This window comes from Leucoraja erinacea, chromosome 1 (genome assembly GCF_028641065.1).
Source record: "Leucoraja erinacea ecotype New England chromosome 1, Leri_hhj_1, whole genome shotgun sequence".
NCBI classification, from domain to species: Eukaryota; Metazoa; Chordata; class Chondrichthyes; order Rajiformes; family Rajidae; genus Leucoraja; species Leucoraja erinaceus.
Window position 1 is genome coordinate 134,077,728 of NC_073377.1, and position 18,539 is coordinate 134,096,266.

An 18,539-nucleotide genomic window follows, 5' to 3' on the forward strand; every position below is an offset into this window, starting at 1 on the left:
GGTGCAGCAGCATCTATGGAGCGAAGAAAATAGGCGACGTTTCGGGCCGAAACCCTTCTTCAGACTGATGGGGGGTGGGAGAGGAGAAGGAAGGGAGGAGGAGGAGAAGGAAGGGAGGAGGAGGAGCCTGAGGGCAGGGGGATGGGAGGAGACAGCTCGAGGGTTAAGGAAGGGGAGGAGATCTGGTTTTCAAAGGAAATTGGACATCTTGTTCGGAAAAAGAGGGAGATCTACAATAATTATAGGCAGCATGAAGTAAATGAGGTGCTTGAGGAGTATGAGGAATGTAAAAAGAATCTTAAGAAAGAAATTAGAAAAGCTAAAAGAAGTCATGAAGTTGCTTTGGCAAGTAAGGTGAAAGTAAATCCAAAGGGTTTCTACAGCTATATTAATAGCAAAAGGATAATGAGGGATAAAATTGGTCCATTGGAGAGACAGAGTGGACAGCTATCTGCAGAGCCAAAAGAGATGGGGGAGATATTGAACAGTTTCGTTTCTTCGGTATTCACCAAGGAGAAGGATATTGAATTATGTGAGGTAATGGAAACTAGTAGAGTAGCTATGGATATCATGAGTTTCAAAGTAAAAGAAGTACTGACACTTTTGAAAAATATAAAAGTGGATAAGTCTCCAGGTCCTGACAGGATATTCCCTAGGACATTGAGGGAAGTTAGTGCAGAAATAGCCGGGGCTATGACAGAAAAATTTCAAATGTCATTAGAAACAGGAATAGTGCCGGAGGATTGGCATACTGCGCATGTTGTTCCATTGTTTAAAAAAGGTTCTAAGAGCAAACCTAGCAATTATAGGCCTGTTAGTTTGACTTCAGTGGTGGGCAAATTAATGGAAAAGATACTTAGAGATAATATATATAAGCATCTGGATAAACAGGGTCTGATTAGGAACAGTCAGCATGGATTTGTGCCTGGAAGGTCATGTTTGACTAATCTTCTTGAATTTTGTGAAGAGGTTACTAGGGAAATTGACGAGGGTAAAGCAGTGGATGTTGTCTATATGGACTTTAGTGAGGCCTTTGACAAGGTTCCTCATGGAAGCTTGGTTAAGAAGGTTCAACTGTTGGGTATAAATGCAGGAGTAGCAAGATGGATTCAACAGTGGCTGAATGGGAGAAGCCAGAGGGTAATGGTGGATGGTTGTTTGTCGGGTTGGAGGCAGGAGACTAGTGGGGTGCCTCAGGGATCGGTGTTGGGTCCTTTATTGTTTGTCATGCACATCAATGATCTGGATGAAGGTGGGGAAAATTGGATTAGTAAGTATGCAGATGATACCAAGATAGGGGGTGTTGTGGATAATGAAGAGGATTTCCAAAGTCTACAGAGTGATTTAGGCCATTTGGAAGAATGGGCTGAAAGATGGCAGATGGAGTTTAATGCTGATAAATGTGAGGTGCTACACCTTAGCAGGACAAATCAAAATAGGACGTGCATGGTAAGTGGTAGCGAATTGAGGAATGCAGTTGAACAGAGGGATCTGGGAATAACCGTGCATAGGTCCTTGAAGGTGGAATCTCATATAGATAGGGTGGTAAAGAAAGCTTTTGGTATGCTAGCCTTTATAAATCAGAGCATTGAGTATAGAAGCTGGCTGCAATGTTAAAATTGTACAAGGCATTGGTAAGACCAAATCTGGAGTATGGTGTACAATTTTGGTCGCCCAATTATAGGAAGGATGTCAACAAAATAGAGAGAGTACAGAGGAGATTTACTAGAATGTTGCCTGAGTTTCAAGAACTAAGTTACAGAGAAAGGTTGAATAAGTTAGGTCTTTATTCTCTGGAGCGCAGAAGGTTAAGGGGGGGACTTGATAGAGGTCTTTAAAATGATGAGAGGGATAGACAGAGTTGATGTGGATCAGCTTTTCCCTTTGAGAATAGGGAAGATTCAAACAAGAGGACATAACTTCAGATTTAAGGGACAGACGTTTAGGGGTAACATGAGGGGGAACTTCTTTACTCAGAGAGTGGTAGCGGTGTGGAATGAGCTTCCAGTGGAAGTGGTGGAGGCAGGTTCATTGGTATCATTTAAAAATAAATTGGATAGGCATATGGATGAGGAGGGAATGGAGGGTTATGGTATGAGTGCAGGCAGGTGGGACTAAGGGAAGAAAGTTGTTCGGCACGGACTTGTAGGGCCGAGATGGCCTGTTTCCGTGCTGTAATTTGTTATATGGTTATGTTTGTTATATGGTTATTCTCTTACCAAACCACAAAGGGGAGCTTGGTGTGCAGGGAGTCTCAGTCATGAGCTTGAAGGTGAGGTATAGTATATTGTGCCAAGCAGAAGAACACAGTCTGAAACGGATATAGGTCTGAAAGTGTTAATGGAATTGGCTCTTACGTAAAGGCTTCCACCTCCAATCACTCCACCGACTATTAGAGCATATATCATGTTCTCTCCCGAGGAGCCTGAATGACCACCAAACGATAACTGTCGTATCGATCCTGTGAAGCAAAGCAAAGTCACGGGCTTGAGAAGGTATAGAAGCAGATAGTTACTCTTTGATCTGGCCACAGTTGGCAACACCAATGGGATAACGTGGCTCTAAATGGTTAAAGTCATTCCAGCCTATCAGTGAAGCCACCTGGCCCTGAGCAACAAGGAGGCAACCACAGAGCTTGTTATTTAGGTCTGAACAGGACAGGGCAGCTCTGCACACTTGACACAAAATTAAGGTAAAGGAGTTCTATGAAATGATGAAGGGGAATTCTGATCAAATTTCAACCACAAGACAATCTAAATTTGATAGTAGCCTTATTGAGAAGAATTCATCTCCTCAAGAACATTAAACTGATATATTAACCACAAACTGAACAGAGCTGTAGCTCCAAATCATGCAAACAAAAAGGGCACCTCGTATTTCATATGGGTAGCTTACAACCCAGCAGTATGAATGTCGAATTCTCTAACTTTAGGTAACTGCTACAAACATTCTCCTCCCCTCTTCCCTTCTTGCTCCCCTTCCTCCACTACAATTGGTTAACTAATTCCACAGTTTGCAACAATGTATCCCTCTAGGGATCACACTGTCCCTAGATAATAATTGGCCTATCAGGGAACCTCCCTAACAGAGGGCATCTGTTGCTGGCTCTGATTTGTCCTAGTCTTTTCATGTTTCCAGTACCCCCCACCCGGCTCCCAACCTAAAACGTTACATCCATTTTCTCCAGAGAGATACTGCTGAGTTACATCAGCATTTTGTATCTATCTTCAATTAGTGGAATTCACTGCCATGTCAGGAACCTGAGTGGCAGAAGACAGACTAACAGTTCCAACCAGGATAGATGCAAAGATGGGAAACTAGAGACTTAGCAAGGCAGAGGAAAGTTGGGAATTGGATCAAGAGGAGGAGATTGTGATGCTGAAGATTGGCCATGAGAAAAGGGATGACAATGATAGATTTTAAGGTAGAGGAGCAGTCTCTCGAGAAGGTAAATCATTAACCTTGCAGCCAAACAAAGATATCATAGGTCATAAATTCAGTAGGAACAGATTTGAGGAAGATGGTGAATGGAATTCATGGACAGGAAAGGTTCAGAAATGGACTGGAGTGGAGAGAACCTGTATAACACCACATGTTCAGAACAAGGGTGAGCACAAGACATCAGGCTCACAGTGCAAAGGGCTAGGGTGGGAAGCAACAATATCAGTAGAGCGGGTGGTCTCAGCCTTTGGATAGAGCGATTCAAGACCTCACATGGTTGTTGCGGGCTGCAAGGGTTAGAGCAGGAAGTAGCTTGCAGGAGATGCTTGACGTCTGTTGGAGGTCAGCAGTCTGTTCTTGCTTTTCAGCTTCAAAGAGTGAAGAGTACCTTGCAGTGCTACACTTATGATGTCTGTCAAACTGCCTCAAAGGAGCAAAGATGGTCCGGTATTTAGCTCGATTTATTATTTTCCACAAAAATACGGCACCTCCCACAAAGTGCACTGCAGATCTGTCCAGAGATAAAAACATGTTCAGAGTTTAGGGCGATGAAGTGAAAAATTATTGAACAGCTTTGAACGGCAGGGCAGGCAAGAATGTTCAAATGGTTAAATCCAGCTGAAATTTTAAACACAATTATCTACCTCTGCTGACTAAGCTTGAATTATATATTCCCAAATAAACATTAGAATGTGTAGTTAACTTTATCTGAAATATGGTGTGCAGTTCTGGGTGCTCCATTACAGGAAAGATGTGAAGGCTTTGGAAAGGGTGTAGAGATGTACCAGAATGATGCCTGGATTAGGGCGTATTACTTATAGGGAGAGGATTAACATACTTGGATTGTTTTCTCTGGAACACCGGAGGTTGAGGAGCGAACTGATAGAAGAGAGGCATGGATAGGATAGACAGTCAGAATCTTTTCCCAGGATGGAAAAATCAAACACTGGAAGACAGAGCTTCAAGGTGAAAGGGCAAAGTTGAAAGAAGATGCACCCCACAAGCTTTTTACACAGAGAGTGGCAAGTGCCTGGAACATGCTGCCAGGGTAGAAGATATGTTAATGACATTTAAAAGACTTTTGGATAGGCATATGGATATACAGGGAATGGAGGGATATGTGTTATATGCAGGTAGACAATTGATGATCTTGGCATTATGTTCGGCACCTACATTATGGGCCGAAAGGCCTGCTCTTGTGCTATACTGTCATTTGAGGAGAGATTGAAGACTAGGCTTGTATTCACTGGAGTTTAGAAGGATGATCTTATAGACACATATAAAATTATAAAAGGACTGGACAAGCTAGGTGCAGGAAAAATGTTCCCAATGTTGGGCTAGTCCAGAACCAGGTGCCACAGTCTTAGAATAAAGGGGAGGTCATTTAAGACTGAGGTGAGAAAAAACATTTTCACCCAGAGAGTTGTGAATTTATGGAATTCCCTGCCACAGAGGGCAGTGGAGGCCAAATCACTGGATGGATTTAAGAGAGAGTTAGATAGAGCTCTAGGGACTAGTGGAGTCAAGGGATATGAGGAGAAGGCAGGCACGGGTTATTGATAGGTGACGATCAGCCATGATCACAATGAATCGAAGCTGGCTCGAAGGTCCGAATGGCCTCTTCCTGCACCTATTTTCTATGTTTCTATGTGCTATGTTCTATGAACTTTATAATCACGACGCTAGCAATCCATGTTATGTGCATAACTCAAAGAGGTTTTCAAAGTAGATTTTCAAATAGGCTGTGGGCCGAGCATCAAAAATGTGTCTAGAAATAGGATTTTGTGACCCAAGTCACCAAACTACATTAAATTTTCACAAATTGTGTAAAAATATTTATATCAATCACCCCTGAAACTCGATATGAAGAAGACTTGCGCATTTTTATTAAATTAGAGAAAAAACGGAAAAATGGCGGGAATGTTTTAGTCCAATCAAAGCACATTTAACATTGAGTTGTCTGCCAGTTGGCCAATCACGTGCTTTGTTTCAGGCTAGCACACAAAATGGCTAAGGGGGCTTCACAGATGCCTGTTTTACTGGAGATTCCGATTTGTTGTTCTGTGGAATAAATGTTGTGGAAACTTGCAGCAGGTTCATTGTATTTAGTGGGAAAAGCATTAAAAAGGCTGAAGAAAGTGCTGCGAAGTGGATTAAAGTGCAAGAAAGCCTTCAAAGTCCCTGCTGATGTGCTGGAACACAAAGAAGACATCCATGAATCAACTTTAACTGAAAGGTAAGACTAAAGTCTGAATTTATGAAAATCTATCTGTATTTAATTGCACTCTTTATAATGTGAATCAATTAATTCATTCATCATTCATCCATTCATTCTTTATTCATTCATTCACTTACTCATTCATTCATACATGAAATTGAGGGCCTAAACTATAAGACAGTAAATTAAACATTGTCACTAATGCCAGCCTGCTGTAGAGTAATAAGCCATTGACAGCTAATCTCGGAGCTGCCTGCGAAAACTTACCAAGAAAAACAAAAAAAAATTTTGTGTCAACAAAATAGAGAGAGTACAGAGGAGATTTACTAGAATGTTACCTGGGTTTCAACAACTAAGTTACAGAGAAAGGTTGAATAAGTTAGGTCTTTATTCTCTGGAGCGCAGAAGGTTAAGGGGGGACTTGATAGAGGTCTTTAAAATGATGAGAGGGTTAGACAGAGTCGATGTGGACAAGCTTTTCCCTTTGAGAATAGGGAAGTTTCAAACAAGAGGACATGACTTCAGAATTAAGGGACAGAAGTTTAGGGGTAACATGAGGGGGAACTTCTTTACTCAGAGAGTGGTAGCGGTGTAGAATGAGCTTCCAGTGGAAGTGGTGGAGGCAGGTTCGTTGGTATCATTTAAAAATAAATTGGATAGGCATATGGATGAGAAGGGAATGGAGGGTTTGGGTTAAGTGCAGGCAGGTGGGACTAAGGGAAAAAAAGTTGTTCGGCACGGACTTGTAGGGCCGAGATGGCCTGTTTCCGTGCTGTAATTGTTATATGGTTATATGGTTAAAAAGTGCTCCGACATAGATACTTGCCGTAAAGTGAAGCCGCGGTCTCAATTAATAAGCGGCCGATTCGCGATCGCGGAGCCGCGGGCCATCTCCGCGGGCGGTCAGGGAGGGGTGGGAGGGGGGGAGCCTGTACGTAGTGCCGTCTGTAGCGGTCGTTTTCAGACCCCGATAATGGGAGAAAAATGGAGGGACATCGATCGCTATTTACCGCGAGTACCTAGGTGCCGCGATCGGAGCACTTTTTCCCTTAAGTTATCGCAGGCAGCTCCGAGATTAGTTGTTAAAGACTTTACTCTACAACAGGCTGGCATTAGTGGCAATGTTTAATTGACTGTGTTATAGTTTAGGCCCTCAATTTCATGAATGAATGAATGTGAGTGAGTGAATGAATGAATAAGGTGTGGCGGCTCCTAAGGGTCGTGCCATTATACTGCCGAACCCCTCGGCACAGGAGTGGTGCAGTCCGGAGGCGGCCCTCAGCCGGAGGGTTTAAAAGGCAGGGTTTGGGTGCCATCTTCCTCTGGTTTCGTCTTCCCTTCAACCGGGAGGAATACAATAAAGGTGCTTCTCAAAACACTGGACTTCGTGCCTCCTTTCGAGACCCACGCACCACATGAATGAATGAATGAATGTATGACTGAATGAATGAATGAATGATGAATGAATGATGAATGAATGAATGAATGCATGCATGAATGAATGAATGATTGAATGAATGATGAATGAATTAATTGATTCACATTATAAAGGGTGCAATTAAATTAAAGTCCATACAGATAGATTTGCATAAATTCAGACTTTAGTCTCACCTTTCAGTTAGAGTTGATTCATGGGGGCCTTCTTTGTGTTCCAGCACATCAGCAGGGACTTTGAAGGCTTTCTTGCACTTTAATCCACCGCAGCACTTTTTTCAGCCAAAAAGGCTGAATGCTTTTCCCACTAAATACAATGAACCTGCTGCAAGTTTCCACGACATTTATTCCACAGAACAACAAATCGGAATCTCCAGTAAAACAGGCATCTGTGAAGCCTCCTCAGCCATTTTGTGTGCTAGCCTGAAACAAAGCACGTGATTGGCCAACTGGCAGACAAATCAATGTTAAATGTGCTTTGATTGGACTAAATAATTCCCGACATTTTTCCGTTTTTTCTCTAATTTAATAAAACTGTGCAAGTCTTCTTCATATCGAGTTTCAGGGGTGATTTATATAAATATTTTTACACAATATGTGAAAATTTCATGTAGTTTGGTGACTTGGGTCACAAAACTACAGAATAAAGCTCCTCGCCTACAGCCTTAAAGTCTACAGAGAGATTTAGGCCATTTGGAAGTGTGGGCTGAAAGATGGCAGATGGAGTTTAATGCTGATAAGCGTGAGGTGCTACATCTTGGCAGGACAAATCAAAATAGGGTGTACATGGTAAATGGTAGCAAATTGAGGAATGCAGTTGAACAAAGGGATCTAGGAATAACTGTGCATAGTTCCCTGAAGGTGGAATCTCATGCAGATAGGGTGGTAAAGAAAGCTTTTGGTGTGCTGACCTTTATAAATCAGAGCATTGAATATAGAAGTTGGGATGTAATTTTAAAATTGTACAAGGCATTGGTGAGGCCAATTCTGGAGTATGGTGTACAATTTTGGTCGCCAAATTATAGGAAAGATGTCAACAAAATAGAGTACAGAGGAGATTTACTAGAATGTTGCCTGGGTTTCAAGCACCTAAGTTACAGAGAAAAGTTGAACAAGATAGGTCTTTATTCTTTGGAGCGCAGGTTAAGGGGGTACTTGATAGAGGTCTTTAAAATTATGAGAGGGATAGACAGAGTTGTCGTGGATAAGCTTTTTCCATTGAGAGTAGGGAAGATTCAAACAAGAGGACATGATCTGAGAATTAAGGGACAAAAGTTTAGGGGTAACATGAGGGGGAACTTCTTTACTCAGCTGATTGGCTTGTATTGTATTTGCATTGTAATTGTAAGGCTTTATTGTATTTGGATAAGGGGGACAATGAAGGCCAGGGCAGTTTACTGTTCTGGATGTCAGATGTGGGAGGTCATGGAGTCGGAGTGCCCTCCAGACGTCCACATCTGCGCAAGGTGCGTCGAGATGGGGCTCCTAAGGGACCGTGTCAGGAACCTGGAACAGCAACTCGATGACCTCTGTCTGCTCAGGGAGAGCGAGGAGGTCATAGAAAGGAGTTACAGGGAGGTGGTCACTCCAAGACCACGGGAGACAGAAAACTGGGTCACAGTTAGGAAGGGCAACAGGCAGAGGCAGGGACTGGTGAGTACCCCGGTGGCTGTACACCTTAGAAATAAGTACTCATGCTTGAGTAAGGGTGGGGGGGACAGCCTACCTGGGGGCAGCGACAGCGACCGGGTCTCTGGCACAAAGGCCGGTCCGGTTGCTCAGAAGGGTAAGGAAAAGAAGGGGAGGGCAATTGTAATAGGGGACTCTATAGTCAGGGTGTCGGATAGGCGATTCTGTGGACGCAGACAGGAGTCCCGGATGGTAGTTTGCACCCCTGGTGCCAGGGTCAGGGATGTGTCTGAACGTGTCCAAGAAATCCTGAAATGGGAGGGAGAGGAGCCTGAGGTTGTGGTGCATATAGGTACCAACGACATAGGTAAAAAAAGAGAAGAGGTCCTGAAAGAAGAATTTAGGGAGTTAGGTAGAGAGTTAAGGAGAAGGACTGGAAAGGTAACAATCTCAGGATTACTGCCTGTGCCACGCGACAGTGAGAGTAGGAATGGAGTGAGGTGAAGGATAAATGTGTGGATGAGGGACTGGTGCAGTGGGTATGGATTCAAGTTTCTGGATCATTGGGACCTCTTTTGGGGAAGGTGCGACCTGTACAGAAAGGACGGGTTGCACTTGAACTCAAGGGGGACCAATATCCTGGCGGGGAGATTTGCAAAGACTACTGGGGAGACTTTAAACTAGTATGGTTGGGGGGAGGGACTCAAATTGGGAAAGCTAGCAGTCAGTGTGTGAAGCAGGGGGCAGAGAATGGTAGCACTCTGACCCAAAATGTAGGGGAGAGAGAAGAAAAAGAAAATAATCAGAGAATAAGAGAGGGTGGGTTTCTTAAATGTGTATATTTTAATGCTAGGAGCATTGTAAGAAAAGTGGATGAACTTAGAGCCTGGATTGACACCTGGAAGTATGATGTTGTGGCGATCAGTGAAACATGGTTGCAGGAGGGCTGTGATTGGAAATTAAATATTCCAGGATTTCGTTGCTTCAGGTGTGATAGAATTGGAGGGGCAAGAGGTGGAGGTGTTGCATTGCTTATCAGGGAAGATATTACAGCAGTGCTTTGGCAGGATAGATTAGAGGGCTTGTCTAGGGAGGCTATTTGGGTGGAACTGAGAAATGGGAAAGGGGTAGCAACACTTATAGGGGTGTATTATAGACTGCCAAATGGGGAGCGAGAATTGGAAGAACAAATATGTAAGGAGATTGCAGATATTAGTAGTAAGCACAAGGTAGTGATTGTGGGAGATTTCAATTTTCCACACATAGACTGGGAAACACATTCTGTAAATGGGCTGGATGGTTTGGAGTTTGTAAAATGTGTGCAGGATAGTTTTTTGCAACAATACATAGAAGTACCTACTAGAGAAGGGGCGGTACTGGACCTCCTGTTAGGAAATGAGATGGGTCAGGTGGCAGAGGTATGCGTTGGGGAACAGTTCGGGTCCAGTGATCACAATACCATTAGTTTCAATATAATTATGGAGAGGGACAAAACTGGACCTAGGGTTGAGATTTTTGATTGGAGAAAGGCTAACTTTGAGGAGATGCGAAAGGATTTAAAAGGAGTAAATTGGGACAGTTTGTTTTATGGGAAAGATGTGGAAGAGAAATTGAGTACATTTAAAGGTGACATTTTAAGAGTACAGAATCTTTATGTCCCTGTTCGGTTGAAAGGAAATCGTAAAAATTGTAAAGAGCCATGGTTTTCAAGGGAAATTGGACACTTAGTTCGGAAAAAGAGGGAGATCTACAATAATTATAGGCAGCATGGAGTAAATGAGGTGCTTGAGGAGTATAAAGAATGTAAAAAGAATCTTAAGAAAGAAATTAGAAAAGCTAAAAGAAGATATGAGGTTGCTTTGGCAAGTAAGGTAAAAGTAAATCCGAAGGGTTTCTACCGCTATATTAATAGCAAAAGGATAACGAGGGATAAAATTGGTCCATTAGAGAGTCAGAGTGGACAACTATCTGCAGAGCCAAAAGAGATGGGGGAGATATTGAACAGTTTCTTTTCTTCGGTATTCACCAAGGAGAAGGATATTGAATTATGTGAGGTAAGGGAAACAAGTAGAGTAGCTATGGAAACTATGAGGATCAAAGAAGAGGAAGTACTGACACTTTTGAGAAATATAAAAGTGGATAAGTCTCCAGGTCCGGACAGGATAGTCCCTAGGACATTGAGGGAAGTTAGTGTAGAAATAGCAGGGGCTATGGCAGAAATATTTCAAATGTCATTAGAAACGGGAATAGTGCCGGAGGATTGGCGTACTGCGCATGTTGTTCCATTGTTTAAAAAGGGGTCTAAGAGTAAACCTAGCAATTATAGACCTGTTAGTTTGACATCAGTGGTGGGCAAATTAATGGAAAGAATACTTAGAGATAATATATATAAGCATCTGGATAAACAGGGTCTGATTAGGAACAGTCAACATGGATTTGTGCCTGGAAGGTCATGTTTAACTAATCTTCTTGAATTTTTTGAAGATGTTACTCGGGAAATTGATGAAGGTAAAGCAGTGGATGTTGTGTATATGGACTTCAGTAAGGCCTTTGACAAGGTTCCTCATGGAAGGTTGGTTAAGAAGGTTCAATGGTTGGGTATTAATGGTGGAGTAGCAACAGTGGCTGAATGGGAGATGCCAGAGAGTAATGGTGGATGGTTGTTTGTCAGGTTGGAGGCCAGTGACGAGTGGGGTGCCACAGGGATCTGTGTTGGGTCCACTGTTGTTTGTCATGTACATCAATGATCTGGATGATGGTGTGGTAAATTGGATTAGTAAGTATGCAGATGATACTTAGATAGGTGGGGTTGCGGGTAATGAAGTAGAGTTTCAAAGTTTACAGAGAGATTTATGCCAGTTGGAAGAGTGGGCTGAAAGATGGCAGATGGAGTTTAATGCTGATAAATGTGAGGTGCTACATCTTGGCAGGACAAATCAAAATAGGAAGTACATGGTAAATGGTAGGGAATTGAAGAATGTAGGAGAACAGAGGGATCTGGGAATAACTGTGCACAGTTCCCTGAAAGTGGAATCTCATGTAGATAGGGTGGTAAAGAAAGCTTTTGGTGTGCTGGCCTTTATAAATCAGAGCATTGAGTATAGAATTTGGGATGTAATGTTAAAATTGTACAAGGCATTGGGGAGGCCAATTCTGGAGTATGGTGTACAATTTTGGTCGCCTAATTATAGGAAGGATGTCAACAAAATAGAGAGAGTACAGAGGAGATTTACTAGAATGTTGTCTGGGTTTCAGCAACTAAGTTACAGAGAAAGGTTGAACAAGTTAGGGCTTTATTCTTTGGAGCGCAGAAGGTTAAGGGGGGACTTGATAGAGGTTTTTAAAATGATGAGAGGGATAGACAGAGTTGACGTGGAAAAGCTTTTCCCACTGAGAGTAGGGAAGATTCAAACAAGGGGACATGACATGAGAATTAAGGGTCTGAAGTTTAGGGGTAACATGAGGGGGAACTTCTTTACTCAGAGAGTGGTAGCTGTGTGGAATGAGCTTCCAGTGAAGGTGGTGGAGGCAGGTTCGTTTTTATCATTTAAAAATAAATTGGATAGTTATATGGATGGGAAGGGAATGGAGGGTTATGGTCTGAGCGCAGGTATATGGGACTAGGGGAGATTATGTGTTCGGCACGGACTAGAAGGGTCGAGATGGCCTGTTTCCGTGCTGTAATTGTTATATGGTTATATGTTATATGGTTAGAGTGGTGGCTGTGTGGAATGAGCTTCCAGTGGAAGTGGTGGAGGCAGGTTCGATTTTATCATTTAAAAATAAATTGGATAGGTATATGGACGGGAAAGGAATGGAGGGTTATGATCTGAGTGCAGGTAGATAGGACTAGGGGAGAATACGTGTTCGGCCCAGACTAGAAGGGCCGAGATGGCCTGTTTCCGGGCTGTAATTGTTATATGGTTAAAGTTATGCAAAGAAAACTCAAAAACAAACTTTACGTTATTTATTTAGATCTGAAAACTGGGTTTATTTTTTCTGGAAGTGTAATCCAATTTATTATTATTGAATGTAAGTAGCCAAATTGACCTTTGTTTAACTAGATTTACAGACCTGAAATGTGTACTGGTATTATGACAAGCCAGAGTGGTCAGACATCACTGATTGAATTCCAAAATGACTACAAAGATCACTATGTATTTTACATGCATAGTATGCCTCAAATAAAACATGCTACTTAGGTATGACTTTTACTCAAGATTCCTCCTCCTTTGAGATATCAGAGGGGATGTGCCTTCAGTCTATAACCTCTAGCACAACATTATGTAAAGTCAGGACCACATCCATTCCAATTAAGACGTAACCGGGATCTCAATGTCAACCAGTGTTGACATTCTCATGGTGCTCATGAAGCATGTTCTTGTTCATTTGAGGCATAGACAGGGGCCATCCAAAGTCTTTGTGTCTCAGGTTAAGTGATTGTGGTCAGTGTTTTATCTTTGCCAATTATTGAAATAATTTTGTTTCAATGGATTTTCTTCATCTCTTTATTGTTTTAAGGGCAAAAGAGATGCAATACTTCAGGATCTTGGAAAGTTGGGTGCAAGTAATAATGGAATGTAGCTATTGCAATGAAGGCAACCTGCCAGCTATGTAGCCAAAAGAAAATGGAACCACTTGGAAGAGTAAGGTCAGTAAAGTGTACAACTATACACTATCCTCTGATTTAAATGTTAAATGTTTCTTTTGGTGACTTTGGTAAAATCACTATTAATGATCCTTCAACTGGAATTATAAAGAAGCAATGAAGCCTTCTTCCTTAGAATTAGTGGAAGAACATAATGAATTATATATTGGCAAGGAGGAAGAAAAATATGATTTGATTACAAGTGGAGAGAGAGCATTTATAACATTGAATGAGATTAATATAGAAATTAAAATTAGCCCAAAGAAAGTTACAACCGGTGAGATGCACATTTGCTCGAATCTTGCAGCTCCTCTACAGTGCATGCACTTTAGCTTGCAGGAAATTAGGGCAAGATTGGCTTGGCCCAATCTTTATGCAATGGAAGTTTTCAGGAATTATCTTTGGTTTGAATTTTTATGAAAACTATGGAAATGTAATCATCAGAGCCCTTTCACTTTTAACATTAAATCGGGATATATTTGGTCAACTAATTGTTTTAATCACTCTGTAGTCTAAACATTGCTGTTGCCTAGCTAGCCACCTGAATTATTGCTCAAAGTTTGATTAATCCTAAACAAAGGTGTTATTTTTGGAAATCTGAAAAATTAATTAAGCTGGTGAACATAAGCATATTATCATGGATGCAAAATTTAATGTGCAAGGGAATAAAGTTTTGAAAGGCATTTTCAGCAATTTTCACCAGGAAACTTCAGCCATTTTCACCTCAGCCATGCTGTTTCTTCTGGCATGATCTTCAGTCTTCAGCTGTGAAATTGCCCCACCATTTATCAGTCAGGTTTGAGGGCAGCAAGAGGTGTCTGGCAGCTGGTGCTCTGCTGACCAGAAGCTGTGCTGAGACATTGCTTTGGAATAACCCAAACCTTGGCACATTTACTGTTAGCTCCAAGCAGGTCTCAGGGGGTGATTCGCCTCCACAGTATGTCCTGATTTGGGTGTCAGAATTTGAAAGGACAAAAAACTTTGAAAATAAATGTTCTTTTCCTGGAACGTCGTTCATAAGATCATAAGTGATAGGAGCAGAATTAGGCCATTCGGCCCATCAAGCCTACTCTGTCATTCAATCATGCTTATCAGGGAGATATTCTCTCCTAACCCCATTCTCCTGCCTTTTCCCCATTATCCCTGACTAATCAAGAATCTATCTATCTCTGCCTTAAATATATCGACCGACTTTGTCTCCACAGCCTTATGTGGCAAAGAATTCCACAGATTCATCATCCTCTGACTGAAGAAATTCCTCCTTACCACCTTCCTGAAGAACATCCTTTAAGTCTGAGGCTATGACCTCTAGTCCAAGACTCTCCCACTAGTGGAAACATCCTCTCCACATCCGCTCTAGCCAAGCCTTTCACTATTCTATACATTTCAATGAGGTCGCCCCACATTCTTCTAAACTCCAGCGGATACAAGCCCAGGGCCGTTTGTGGATACACGTTTGGAACAGGAACAACCCAGTCAAGTCCCCAAAATTGTTTACACAACCAACTGCAGATGCTGGACTCCTAAGTAAAACACAAAGTGTACGAGCAACTCAGCGGGTCAGGCAGCATATGTGTGGAGGAAACGGATAGGCAACATTTCAGGACTTCTTCAGACTGACTGTAGTAGGGTGTAGAAAGTTGGTAAAGAGGCGGCAGTGGGTCAAAGTGATAGGTGGGGTTGATAGGCATGTGGGTGGAATAAGTGACAAATATTAGAGATGAAAAGGCGACAAAAGGAGTATGAAGCATAGACAGTAGACAGCTTGCCATTTAATGATGACAACTGGCTATGCTTCATACTCCTTGATGTTCTTGCCTAAAATTGCCAGTCAATCCTGAGTTCAATTATCCTGATATTGAAAAGCTTCAGAAGAGACTTCAAAATATCCATTGCCCCTTCTATTAAAAGGCTTCTTATATCACTTCTAATGATCTCATAAAATTGCATCCCTTTTTCTGCAATCACCCAGAAATAAGTACTAGCATACCCATACCAAGCAATGTTAAGAAATATGTGAATTGGGACATTATTTACTTTTGACTTAAATACAAGCAGTTTTATATAAAACGATCCAGAATCTGTTGGGGATACATGTGGTGTCACCTAAATGCTTTCGCTAATTAGATTGTCAAGTTTTCTGATCCTGTCTGATATTTGAAATAGGGCCTGATATTTATAGGATATTATTTCTTCTAAATATTAGAAATGAGCTTGTCTACTATATTTTTGCCTGCTAATTGCGAGCCTCTATTCTACCTCTAAGAGTCCAATCAATTTTGTTTTCAATGAACAATATTTTTCTTTTTTGGTTATCGTTTCAGGAAGTTGCCAAACTTATAAGAACTCAACACATTGAAAAAAATAATGTGTAATTTTCACAAGCTAACATCGGTTGTTGTTCGTTGAAAAAAAAAATCCATTGCAATTAAATCTGAAATCCAAACTAAAAATGCAGCTTTGTTGAGGAAACCTTATTCGGGCAATGACTGAACCTGAAAATGCTCCTAATCCACTGATGACTTTAGACCCACATTTCCAGACAGCCTCTTACGGTGGAATATGGACAAAATGTGTTTTAAATCTAAAACAACCCGGGACACATCAAAGTGCCGGGTCGCACCACATATTTTTTCCCCCTTTGACCGTCTCATGAACATCGGACTCAGAACACTGATAAAATCACTAGAGGGGACACTTGCCCAGTTATAGGGGGGTTGCACGTAAGGTCACTGAGTCATAGGGCTTGACGCACAGAGCCGCTCAATCCATCTGGAGGACATTCGTAACTTCCGGTATATGTTATTAATGCAAGAATCGCGTACTTTCCTACCTGTTAAAAAACGGCAAAATGTTGAATGTTTGCGCTGAACAAAATTGTGGAAGTCGGGGTAAGCGTGAGAGACATGTACCCAACTTCAGAATTCCAAACGTGAAGCGAAATGAAGGTAAAGAGAAGCAGAGCTGAAGGGACAACAGCAGCTAAAGTGCTTGGTAAACATTGGCTGTGCAGATATCGGAATTGAAAATATTGGGAATTATCGCATTTGCTCACTGCATTTCATCAATAGTAAGGCATTATTTGTGTTTTTTCTTGATTCCTTTGATATCTAAAAAGTCTCAGAAATGATAAATCTGGCTGTAAATTTTTCTTCAGATGCGTTTTTATTTTGGATGTAAAAACCCACTTGAGAACCATGGGCGATTTAAAAAATTTACAGCCAGATTTATCACTTCTGAAACTTTTTAGATGCCAAAGGAATCAAGAAAAAACACAAATAATGCCTTAGTTGATGAAATGCAGTGAGCAAACGGCCAATGTTCGCTAAGCACTCTGTCTGTTGTTGTCCCTTCAGCTCTCACTTCTATCTACCGTCATTTCTCCTCACTTTTGGAATTCTGAAGTAGGCTAAATGTCTCAGACGCTTATCCCGATTTCCAGCGCAAAAATTGACAATTTCGGCAGGTTTTAACGGGCCCGCTACGCTGGAAACAATGAACTGCCGTGCGGCTACGCTGGAAACAATGAACACGCGATGAACTGCCTACCTGCAGTTCATCGCGTGTACTCCAGTTGGCGTAGCGTAGCAACAGCACGGGTCATGGGTCGTGACCCGACTGCCGTGAAACCTCCCTATAGTTGCCAAATGCACTGAGACACTAATGGAATTACTGCTGCACCCGCCGCGCCTGACCATTTGAAGCAAAGATCTTATATTTGAAGCCTGTGAAACACGGGGCAAGGTTATGCAATGTGGGGGCGGTACCACGAACCCTGGGGACAAATGTGTTCAGACGGTGGAGGGAAAAATGGAGGGGGTTTATACGTTTGGTTTTACTTGCGTGAACTGGATTTGCATAATAATTGTTTTCTCTAGTTTTTCATCTGCACCCCTCTGAAGGCAGATAAGTAGGACATTCCTGTGCTCTGTGTCATTGATCTACCTGTGACCTAGTTTTCTATTAGCCTGCAGACGGAGCTTCGTGCGGCTTAACTCATGACAAGCGTGGCTCTCGAAACAGAGTATCATGGGAGCACCTGCCCCACCACAGCGCAGTCACACTATTTATGTACCGCTCTCCATTTCACCGCTCACTGAGCATTTATAAGGCCCAAGAGATAACCTCACTGGAATGGTCATCCTGTCACTGCCGGTGTGAAAGTCTAAGGTTGGGAGGTAACTAAATAATTCTCCTAACTCTTGGAATCGCGGATTTTAAAGGCAGTCAGCTGAGATGAAGTGGATTGGCTTCAGGAGGGCACCGCCAAACGCTTGAGGCTGAATGCTTTCATAACCAACTCTAAAAATAACATTTCAATCTGCTCTCCCAAAAAGCCCACGGCCAATAGATACGAATTTTCTCAAAAATGCGCTGCGTGGTTAGAATAAAGAACTGCCCTTGGAGCAAAGCGATTGACCTTGAGGTCTGTCTTGTAGGGTAGGCTTCATTGCAACGTTACTGATCCAACGGGTATTAATTACAAAAGTAAAGTACTGTCACTTATCTTTCTTGACAACGCGCATTTTCGCAAAGTCTGGCCTAAATCGGGGGAGTGTTATTGTACAATGATTAACTTCGTTTGATCTTTGTGTTCAGTTCAGCTGCAAAAAGTGAATTCTCTCCGGGACTCTGACAAATTGTCACCTAAAATAATTGAATCTATCGTTTCCGAGGAGCCGGCATATCTGTGCAGTACTCACCGTCTCTGTACACGTTCCTAAGTAATCGTGAGGATATCGACAGCTTGGCCAGGTTGTGGTAGGCGACCCTGCAGAGATACATCGTGCCTGTTTGGTGATCCAAACGGTGGCAGCTTCTGCTGTGGAAAAGACCAACAGCGCCGGGCGCTCTGCAGATCACAGTAGATCTTCTCTCTCACTCACACACTCCCAAACCGCCGCCGCTGCTTGACTGACAGCGTCACGTCCACGGCAAGCGTAAAGTGTGCAAGTAGCAAAATCCCGAGGTCGCTTCTGCCATGTGGGTTTCCGAAACCCGCCCACACTGAATAATTATTAAACAACGAAAGTCGGCGGCTAGTTTTCAACAATGTCAAAATCATTGTGCAGAAATACATCAGAGGAAGCTCGAAAACAAGTTATCATCTTAGATCAGCAAGGCTTTTCATCCACAAAATACCCCCTTTTCAAAAAGTTAGATGAACCT

At 42.2% G+C, this 18,539-nt stretch overlaps 1 protein-coding gene across 2 annotated transcripts in view; it reads right to left on the reverse strand.

The window, feature by feature from the left end:
- Positions 1-18,311, reverse strand: part of mgarpa (mitochondria localized glutamic acid rich protein a) — a 65,442-nt gene extending 47,131 nt beyond the window's left edge. For both annotated transcript variants that reach the window (XM_055643475.1, XM_055643467.1), the window contains exons 1-2: positions 18,074-18,311; positions 2,358-2,461 (exon numbers count right to left, since the gene is read on the reverse strand). In XM_055643475.1, coding sequence (XP_055499450.1) covers positions 2,358-2,461; positions 18,074-18,155 — 186 coding nt within the window. In that variant the 5' untranslated portion in view covers positions 18,156-18,311. The remainder of the gene's footprint in view (positions 1-2,357; positions 2,462-18,073) is intronic.
- Between the last annotated feature and the right edge of the window lie 228 nt (positions 18,312-18,539).